The following is a 10,807-nucleotide window of genomic DNA, read 5'->3' as shown; positions in this document are numbered from 1 at the left end:
ACAAATTTGCCAAGGAAAGGTGCCTGCTTGATGGAGACTCTATGGGTTTCAGCGTTAAGGATCCCGTCAGTAAGGAGATACTTGTTACAATGTTGAAAAATTGAAAAATGATGTAAAAGTTTGATATAAGTATCTATCTATTTAACATTTTGTAATTCCCTGGTGGACTTAGCTCCACCTTTATATTAATATATGCATGATTTTGGTATTTAGATGTTATGCTATAAATATATTACTTCTGTTACTTGCATTACTAATATGCTGTTAGTAATATATATTACTGTTGTTACTTGCATTACTAATATGCCATTAGTAATATATATTACTGCTGTTACAGATTTACCATGATTAGTTTTTAAAACTTAGACATTGTTAAAAACTTCTTTATACACAACATTTGTAGTTTTCCCCTGAATTTCTTTTCTTCATCATGTATCAGTATTTTGATTCCCTTTTTTATTGTTACTCTTGACAATGCGACATAAATCTGGCCATGTGTGAATACATCTTTTGGTAAGTACAAACCAACGTTATCCAATGACTGTCCCTGTGATTTGTTGATTGTCATAGAATAGGAAACTATAATAGGGAACTGTCTCCTATTCAGTTTGAATGGCCATGGTGATTGGGATGGTGAGATGTCCATTAGAGGTATGTAAACCAAATTTCCCAAACCTTTACCACCCATTATTGAAGCCTCGAGTACATGGGCTGCCATCTTTGTTATACACAGCCTTGTGCCGTTACACAAACCTTCAAATTGATCTATATTCCTCATGAGCATTATAGGTGTCCCAACCTTTAGTTTTAAGTGATGGTTTGGCAAACCTGATGTTCGGAGGGAACTTAGAAATTCTGGCGTGAGGATATCAACTACTGTTGGGTCATGAATCTCAGACTTGTCAACTGAATTTGCGCTGTAGTAGTCACGCATCTCTCCTGCATTGTTGACTGAACAGAATTAGTAAAAGCATAAAATCGATTAAAATAATCCATTAAATTATATTTTTTTGTTGCTTAACCTGGCATTAAGTTAAGTATATGGTCATTGATCTGATCAACAATCTCCAGTGTAGAGGCTAGTATCGCTCGACTTTTAAGGTAATCAACACATTGGAAATTATTTATGAAATCAGGGTATGTGGTATTGACAATGGCCACAATTGGATCATCGAATTTTGTTATCAGAATATCAGGTGGTATGTTGATTTCGGCGGTGCCATCATTAGGCTCATATATTCGGCCCTCTCCTATTCTTAAAAGCCAATCTGAAAACTGTGCTATCTCATTTTTGCCAGTCTGTGTTGATCCTGTTCGTAGCCGCATGTTTCTTGTCAATGTTAATACCTCAACTGAATGCCATATGTAAAATGCATTTATGGCACAGTGTACAATATCGGAACGACTGCCTCTGGGGACGACAGGTAAAATCTGTCTGAAATCGCCACCGAAAACAACAACCTTTCCACCAAATACATCAGTTGAATTTTTGTTTGCACTCATAACATCTTTCAAAGTTCTGTCAAGCAATTCTATTGCATACTTATGCGCCATTGGTGCCTCATCCCATATTACAAGCTTTGTCTGTCGTAACATGTCTGCAACATCATCGTTGAATTCAACCTTGCAAGTAGAATTGTCCATAGTTGGTACCGGTATCCTGAACTTTGAATGTGCAGTTCTACCTCCTGGAAGTAACAATGATGCTATACCGCTAGTTGCAACAGTTAAATGTTAGAACAAGATTTGTTCTGATCAATTATCTTAGTTTTGATGATAACAATAATATGAATTTTGCTTAAGATTATATGGTACTCTAATCCAATGCAATTTCCTTTTCAGGAAATATATAAAGAGTACGCATAATTCAGCGCTCAGAAGCTTTGTCTCAAAGGGTTCAGCATGCAACATCAGAACATGGTCTGGCAAGACATCAGAAGATGGTCGAAGCAGAATCAGAACATGGGTCTATGGAAGGATCAGAAGAACAAGAGAACAGAAGCACTGAAGTTCTGATGGTATCACGCTCAGAAGCACTTCAAGGTCAGAAGATCAGAAGATGCTTTGCACCAAGCTGTTTGACTCTGATGATATTCAAACGTTGTATTCACAAACATCAGATCAGAAGGAAGTACAAGTGGCAAGCTACGCTGACTGACAAAAGGAACGTTAAAAGCTATTAAAGGCTACGTCAGTAGACACAGCGTGAACAAGGCTCGAGGTAGTTGACAAAAGCGTATAACATTAAATGCGATGCTGTACGGAACACGCAAAGCATTAAATGCACTCAACGGTCATCTTCTCCAACGCCTATAAATATGAAGTTCTGATGAGAAGCAAGGTTAACGATTCTGTATCAAAACAACTCAAATTAACTTGCTGAAACGCTGTTCAAATCAAAGCTCAGAATCTTCATCTTCATCAAAGCTCACTACATTGCTGCTGTAATATATTAGTGAGATTAAGCTTAAACGTTAAGAGAAATATCACAGTTTGTGATTATCGCTTTTAAGAAGCATTTGTAATACTCTTAGAATTGATTACATTAAGTTGTAAGGAACTAGAGTGATCGTGTGGATCAGAATACTCTAGGAAGTCTTAGAGGTTATCTAAGCAGGTTGTAACTAGAGTGATCGTGTGGATCAGTATACTCTAGAAAAGTCTTAGAGGGTATCTAAGCAGTTGTTCCTGGAGTGATCAGTGTGTGATCAGAAGACTCTGGAAGACTTAGTTGCTGACTAAGTGGAGAACCATTGTAATCCGTGCGATTAGTGGATTAAATCCTCAGTTGAGGTAAATCATCTCTGCGGGGGTGGACTGGAGTAGTTTAGTTAACAACGAACCAGGATAAAAATAACTGTGCAATTTATTTTTATCTGTCAAGTTTTTTAAAGCTACACTTATTCAAACCCCCCCTTTCTAAGTGTTTTTCTATCCTTCAATTGGCATCAGAGCGCCGGTTCTAAGGTGCAAGCACTTAACCGTGTTTAGAAAAGATTCAGGAAGAGAAAAACGCTTCAGTAAAAGATGGTTGATGAAAGTGAAAAGTCTACACCTGCATCTACATCTGGCTCTGCTGAGCAATACAACGGTAACAATGGTTATACTAGACCGCCGGTATTTGATGGTGAAAACTTTGAATACTGGAAAGATAAACTGGAAAGTTACTTTCTTGGTCTAGACGGTGATCTATGGGATCTTCTGATGGATGGTTACAAACATCCAGTAAATGCCAGTGGCGTAAAGCTGACAAGGCAAGAAATGAATGATGATCAGAAAAAGCTTTTCAGGAATCATCATAAATGCAGAACAGTTTTGCTGAATGCTATCTCTCATGCTGAGTATGAGAAGATATCTAACAGGGAAACGGCCTATGACATATATGAGTCCTTGAAAATGACTCATGAAGGAAATGCTCAAGTCAAGGAGACTAAAGCTCTAGCTTTAATCCAAAAGTATGAAGCCTTCAAGATGGAGGATGATGAAGACATTGAAAAGATGTTTTCAAGATTTCAAACTCTTACTGCTGGATTGAGAGTTCTTGACAAGGGATACACCAAGGCTGATCACGTAAAGAAGATCATCAGAAGCTTACCCAGAAGATGGGGTCCTATGGTGACTGCATTCAAGATTGCAAAGAATCTGAATGAAGTTTCTCTGGAAGAGCTTATCAGTGCCTTGAGAAGTCATGAAATAGAGCTGGACGCAAATGAGCCTCAAAAGAAAGGTAAGTCTATTGCATTAAAATCCAATATCAAGAAATGCACTAACGCTTTTCAGGCTAGAGAAGAAGATCCTGAAGAATCAGAATCTGAAGAAGAAGATGAACTGTCCTTGATCTCCAGAAGGCTAAATCAACTCTGGAAGACCAAGCAAAGGAAGTTCAGAGGCTTCAGAAGTTCAAAGAAATTTGAACGTGGAGAATCTTCTGATGACAGAAGATTTGACAAGAAGAAGGTCATGTGCTATGAATGCAATGAGCCTGGACACTTCAAGAATGAATGTCCAAATCTTCAGAAGGAAAATCCCAAGAAGAAGTTTCATAAGAAGAAAGGTCTTATGGCAACCTGGGATGAGTCAGAAGATGATTCAGACTCTGAAGATGAGCAGGCTAACTGTGCGCTGATGGCGACAGAAGATGATGGATCAGAATCTACATCAGAATCAGATTCTGAAGAGGTATTTTCTGAACTTACTAGAGATGAGTTAGTTTCCGGTCTAACTGAACTTCTGGAACTCAAGTCTCAGATAAGTCTCAAATACAAAAAGCTGAAAAAGCTATTTGAATTTGAAACAAAGAAGCTTGAGATGGAGAATTCTGAATTAAAAGAAAAACTTTTAAAATTATCCAATAATGTTGGATCTCCTTCTGATTCAGAAAAATCCACTCCCAGTCTAAACCATATTCTGAAAGAATATGATTTAAGTTTCAGGAAGTTCTTATCTAGAAGTATTGGCAGAAGTCAGCTAGCTTCTATGATATATGCTGTGTCTGGAAACAAAAGAGTCGGCATTGGTTTTGAGGGTGAAACCCCATACAAACTTGAACCTGTTGATGAAATGAAATTCACATACAAGCCGTTGTATGATCAGTTCAAGTATGGCCACTCCCATGATATTAGGCACACTTCACATGCTCAAAGTTTTCACATAACACACACCAAAAAGCATGTGACACAACCTAGGAAATATCATGAAACTCACATTAAATATTATCATGCTGTTCCTCCTATTGCTTATAATGTTAAACCCAAGTTCAATCAGAACTTGAGGAGAACTAACAAGAAATGACCCAAGAAAATGTGGGTACCAAAGAAAAAGACTATTTCTTTTGCAGATTCTCTTGGTGACAAAGAAGATAAAAGTCAACATGACATGTCATCTGGACTCAAGTTGGTCTCAACACGTGAAGGGAAGAAGGACTGTCTTCCAAGTTCTGGTACTTAAATCTGTTGAAGAAACTTTGTCTGAAGGAGATCAGAAAAGATAGTTTATCAGTCTTGAAATCATTTGTCTTGTTTGTTTCTCGAGCAATGATGTTTCGTTCTTGATTATTCTGAATGCTCTAAATGCTACAGAATATACAAAATTGAAACATTGATTGTGGACGAATCAATAAATATCTGGTTTGATGATAAACTTGTTTCTAATGAAACAAAGAGCTTAAGAATTTCTGCAGATACAGTTTTGTCTTATCAGAAGCTGCAGAACAAAGAAGTGAACCTCCAGAAGCTGTGTATATCAGAAGTAATGGATCAGAAGATCATTCAGATTTATATCAGCACACTTCAGAAGGAGTGTTTCCAGAAGAGAAAGTTGATCAGATCAGAAGCAGTGATCAGAATCTGAAGGCGTAAAGTCTATTCTGAAATTTACAGCTGTCACCTATTATCTGATGGTGAACACGTGTCTGTACGGTTAGTACAAAGCGTGCAGTTGAAAAGACGCCGACCTAGGTAACTGTATTAAATCATTTCATTTACTGTGATTCTCTCTCTCAATGTCATTTCTCATTAAATGCATAATGATTTCTTTTTAAATCCTTTAAATAACTCGCTTCATTTTCATTCCCTCTTTTTCTCTCTCTCTCTCTCTCTTTTGTGCATTCACTTCGTTGCATTCCTCTTCAAACCCTAGTTTTTGATTTGATCTCAAAGCATTATCATCATGAACTCATCTTCTTGTTCATCAAATTCAAAAGAAAGGCTCACTCCTACACAGATCCTTTTAAACAAATATGAGCATGCTCCATTGAAAACATGCTTAATACCCACGAAAGAACTGGAAGTTCTATGTGAATCTGCTGTGGACATCAACAACCTTAAAGCTAATGGCTTTCAGTGTGACGCAAGAATCCTTGAGCAAGGATGGTCTAAATATCTTGATAGATTGGTTGGTCCAATTTATCCTGATCTTGTGAAGGATTTTTGGATACATGCAACGGTTACTCCAACTGCCATCATTTCATTCGTGCTAGGGCATGAAGTGGTTATCACTGAAAAGCTCATCAGGAAGCTGTACAATCTTGATGATGAAGAAGGTTGGTCTGGTCTTCAACCCAATACAGTTGACTGGACTCCAGTTGAAAAACAAATCTCTACGGTTTTTGGAATTGATTCTCATAACACGGGCACCTTAAGGCCTTTTTATAAAGTATGGGCTGAGATTATTCTGGGTTCTCTTCACCATAGAAAAAGGATGCTCTCCTCCTCCTACATCAGTCCGACTCACAAGTATACTCTTTTCTGCATTGGCAAAAAGATAGAGATCAACATCTCTCATATTCTGTTTGAGAATCTGAAAACTTCTATCTTTGAGTCAAGAGAAGATGAAAGGGCGAAGTACCCTCATATTCCAAGAACAACCATTCCATTCGGAAGAATGATTTCAGACATTCTGATTGAAAGCAAAGTGGTGGACTCCATCAGAAATCTGAATGCATCTCATTTTCTTGGAGTAATTCAAGGTCCCATCTTCAATGGTGTTGATTTGTTCAGACTGGAACTCATTAAGAATGTACCTTTTGTGTGCACAAGCTTTCCTGACATTCTGTCAAGAAGAATTGCTGTTGAAGGATTCATCTCCTTGTTTCATAAAGAACTTGATCAAGTTGTCAAGCTTTACTTGGAAGATTGTGTTAGGAAGCAATCAGACGTTGATCCTGCTTGGATCCGTGGCAGAGTACTCCCGTCCAAAGATGATATTCTGAAGAAGGATAAGAAGGAACGACAGGCAAGGCTAAAAAGAAAGGCACAAGAAGATGAGGCTGAGAGAGCCAAGAAGTTGAGGGTCACCTATGATCCTGACAAGGTAGGCTCTTCTGAACGAAGAAATAAAAGGATCAGAGACTCCTTCCACAAAACCAGATCTTCACATGCTTCTTCTGAACACTTCTCCAGGCAGGTTTTTACTCCACCTCCTTCTGTCCCTAAACCTTCTCCCCAATCACCTCCTTCTAAACCAAAAGTAAACTTCACCTTACCAAATCCTTCTCCATCATCTTTCTCCTCTCCCATTCTAAATCCCACACCTTTAAGTATTCTTCCCCCAACTCCTTCTGATAAATCCTTCTCACCAATTCCCTTTACAAACACTCCATCCTCGTCTCAATCTATCATTTCTGATATTCCATCCTCATCAATCATTCTCTCAGATATCCCTTCTTCCTCATCCACTGCACCTCCACCTTCTATATCCCATCTCTTACCTACCAGAAAATCCAAACCTTACTGTCTTCTCTACCCTGACTACAAATTCACCTTCAATCCGCCTGAACCTGAACCCTATACCTACCTGGAACTTTTCAGACATAAGGTGATTAGCAGTCTAGACCTTCTGAAGGATGCGTTTCTAAATGGTCTGGATGATGTTTCTACAAGAAAACTCTGGAGAAGATTTCGCAAGGATTTTCAAGTAGAAGCAATGGGAGTACAGAAAAGACAAGTGGCTGCTGCCCCTGGTTACCCTGGTTACCTTCTGGAAGAAGATAATGGTATATACTACCATCCTCTCAAAAATTGTGTTACTGCTGAGGAGAAGCCCTTTGTGGATGAATTGGAAGTAGCAAGACTGGCTGCTGAAATGGAAGCCAATCCTTGCAGGGAGATTGTGGTCTGGATACCTCAATATCCTGTTCTACTTGGGGATTTCAATACTCTCTTTGACTTTCTGAGGGAAAACCCTTCTAAGGAAGACCCAAGCTTGGTCATTCCAGAAGTTGTTGACCCACCAGAAGTTGAAGGTCCTTCTGCTCCCAGGAATCTAGCTGCCATTCTTCAGGCACTTGAGAATGGAGACTCGGAAATTCCTACTGCAGAATATGGAGATGCTTCTATGCAAGAAGCAGATGCTGAAGATCATGTTGCTAAAACTGTTCCTGTTGAGGAAATCCCTGCAAATGATCTATCTATGGAAGCTGCAGATCAACATGTCATCCCTATGGACAGAAGCTGTGAAGCTTCTTCTGATGAATCTTCTCGTCTTGCAAGGACTCTGGAAGAAATTCAGAAGAGACAGGATGAGCAAAGCTCACTCAATGATAAGTATAACGCTTTCATGGTGAGGCAAGAAAGTCACAACAATACGGTTCAAGAGATGCTGACCAAGATCTTGTCAAGACTAGGGCCATCTTAGACTGAGTCTGTGCTGTTTCTTTCTTTTCGTTGCATCTGTTTTGTTTCGTGCATCTGATCTTTCTTATCTTCATGTACTTCTGTACCTGCTGTTTGAACTTAAATGAAATCATCTCTTTCCTCCGTGTGTTTGTTTGCATCTGTTTTGTTTATCTCTGAATCTTTTTTGCTTTTTAATGATATGACAAAAAGGGGGAGAAGATAAATGATAAATGATTTGATTAATCTATCAGTTGCTGGGTAAAGCTCCCACACATTTACTAACAAGAACTGCAAGTTCTATATGGTTTAAGTGTTTTGCAGGTATAAAGAAGTGAAGAGAATCTTCAAAGCAAACACAAGAAGCAAAACCATGGAAACTGAAGCAAGCTGAGTGCTGTCAAGCTTCAGAAATCAGAAGCAAGAAAGAAGAATGAATCAGAAGCACTGATAATAGAATTTGATCCATATTTGTCTATTTGATCTGACAAAATTCTATTTGCTCTGATACATTATTTTTAGCCTATATGGCTCTGATACATATAATGTGTTCTAATATACATTTTTATGTTCTGACTCGTTCATGCTGACTTTTGTCGTTTAGTTTTTGTTCTGTAACATTTCAGGATGTAGAGATGCTCAGATGATGCTCTGGTACATTCAACAATGTTCTGATACAAATCTAGCATGAAGTGATGCTGGTAGAAATTCAAAGCTCTGAAGCTATCCGAGGGAAGCAGAAATCAGAAGCTGTGAATGTTCTAAAAGATCCAGAAAACTCAAGTTCTGAAGCTGTCCTAAATGGAAGCAGAAATCAGAAGCTGTGAATGTTCAGAAGATCAAAGAAATTCAAGTTCTGAAGCTGTCCTAGATGGAAGCAGAAGTCAGAAGCTGTGAATGTTCAGAAGATTAAAGAAATTCAAGTTCTGAAGCTGTCCTAGATGGAAGCAGGAATCAGAAGCTGTGAGTGTTCTAGGGATCAAAAGAAATTCCAGTTCTGAAGCTGTCCAATGGAAGCAGAAGTCAGAAGCTAGGAATTCTCTAAAGACAAGAAGCTTATATGATCGTCTCTACCGAAATAATCAGGGAAGTCTTTTATTAAAGTTCTTCGAGTATTTATTTCAGGGGGAGATTATTTATCTCAGGGGGAGATTGTTAATCTCAGGGGGAGACATATTCATATGCTTATGCTATAGCTGTGTAATTTGTCTTTTGCCGTCTGTTCTTTCTGATCGCAAATTCATATCATTTATATATGTTTTTGTCATCATCAAAAAGGGGGAGATTGTTAGAACAAGATTTGTTCTGATCAATTATCTTAGTTTTGATGATAACAATAATATGAATTTTGCTTAAGATTATATGGTACTCTAATCCAATGCAATTTCCTTTTCAGGAAATATATAAAGAGTACGCATAATTCAGCGCTCAGAAGCTTTGTCTCAAAGGGTTCAGCATGCAACATCAGAACATGGTCTGGCAAGACATCAGAAGATGGTCGAAGCAGAATCAGAACATGGGTCTATGGAAGCATCAGAAGAACAAGAGAACAGAAGCACTGAAGTTCTGATGGTATCACGCTCAGAAGCACTTCAAGGTCAGAAGATCAGAAGATGCTTTGCACCAAGCTGTTTGACTCTGATGATATTCAAACGTTGTATTCACAAACATCAGATCAGAAGGAAGTACAAGTGGCAAGCTACGCTGACTGGCAAAAGGAACGTTAAAAGCTATTAAGGCTACGTCAGTAGACACAGCGTGAACAAGGCTCGAGGTAGTTGACAAAAGCGTATAACATTAAATGCGATGCTGTACGGAACACGCAAAGCATTAAATGCACTCAACGGTCATCTTCTCCAACGCCTATAAATATGAAGTTCTGATGAGAAGCAAGGTTAACGATTCTGTATCAAAACAACTCAAATTAACTTGCTGAAACGCTGTTCAAATCAAAGCTCAGAATCTTCATCTTCATCAAAGCTCACTACATTGCTGCTGTAATATATTAGTGAGATTAAGCTTAAACGTTAAGAGAAATATCACAGTTTGTGATTATCGCTTTTAAGAAGCATTTGTAATACTCTTAGAATTGATTACATTAAGTTGTAAGGAACTAGAGTGATCGTGTGGATCAGAATACTCTAGGAAGTCTTAGAGGTTATCTAAGCAGGTTGTAACTAGAGTGATCGTGTGGATCAGTATACTCTAGAAAAGTCTTAGAGGGTATCTAAGCAGTTGTTCCTGGAGTGATCAGTGTGTGATCAGAAGACTCTGGAAGACTTAGTTGCTGACTAAGTGGAGAACCATTGTAATCCGTGCGATTAGTGGATTAAATCCTCAGTTGAGGTAAATCATCTCTCCGGGGGTGGACTGGAGTAGTTTAGTTAACAACGAACCAGGATAAAAATAACTGTGCAATTTATTTTTATCTGTCAAGTTTTTTAAAGCTACACTTATTCAAATCCCCCCTTTCTAAGTGTTTTTCTATCCTTCATTAAACATATATCGTGTTTTGATCTTAAAGCTGGTGCGAGTGTTCTCTACATATATGTCTTTCCGGTACCACCATAACCATGAAGGAAGAAAACGGCAGGTTTCTGAGACTCCATAGCGTGGATGATTTTTTCATAAATACCTCTTTGCTCATCTTAGGAACATAATATTGAGGGTAGAATAGTGTTAAAATAATTGATTCA

The 10,807-nt window shown here is 38.3% G+C and overlaps 1 protein-coding gene across 1 annotated transcript; it reads right to left on the bottom strand.

Moving 5' to 3' along the window:
• Positions 1-355: 355 nt before the first annotated feature.
• LOC131595918 (uncharacterized) lies at positions 356-1,644 on the bottom strand. The gene is made up of 2 exons (XM_058868451.1): positions 1,023-1,644; positions 356-939 (listed from the first exon to the last, which is right to left on the bottom strand). Exons 1-2 carry the CDS (start codon positions 1,642-1,644, stop codon positions 356-358), a joined length of 1,206 nt encoding a protein of 401 aa, XP_058724434.1.
• Between the last annotated feature and the right edge of the window lie 9,163 nt (positions 1,645-10,807).

This window comes from Vicia villosa, linkage group LG1 (genome assembly GCF_029867415.1).
Source record: "Vicia villosa cultivar HV-30 ecotype Madison, WI linkage group LG1, Vvil1.0, whole genome shotgun sequence".
Classification (NCBI taxonomy): Eukaryota; Viridiplantae; Streptophyta; class Magnoliopsida; order Fabales; family Fabaceae; genus Vicia; species Vicia villosa.
This window is presented reverse-complemented; position numbering and strand designations above follow the sequence as displayed.

What these genes read in the sequence shown, in the direction of transcription:
- LOC131595918 (XM_058868451.1), bottom strand. Translation starts at nt 1,644, where the DNA reads ATGGACAATTCTACTTGCAAGGTTGAATTCAACGATGATGTTGCAGAC. An exon ending in TATACTTAACTTAATGCCAG is followed by an intron (nt 940 to 1,022) that starts GTTAAGCAACAA and finishes TCAACAATGCAG; the next exon opens with GAGAGATGCGTGACTACTAC.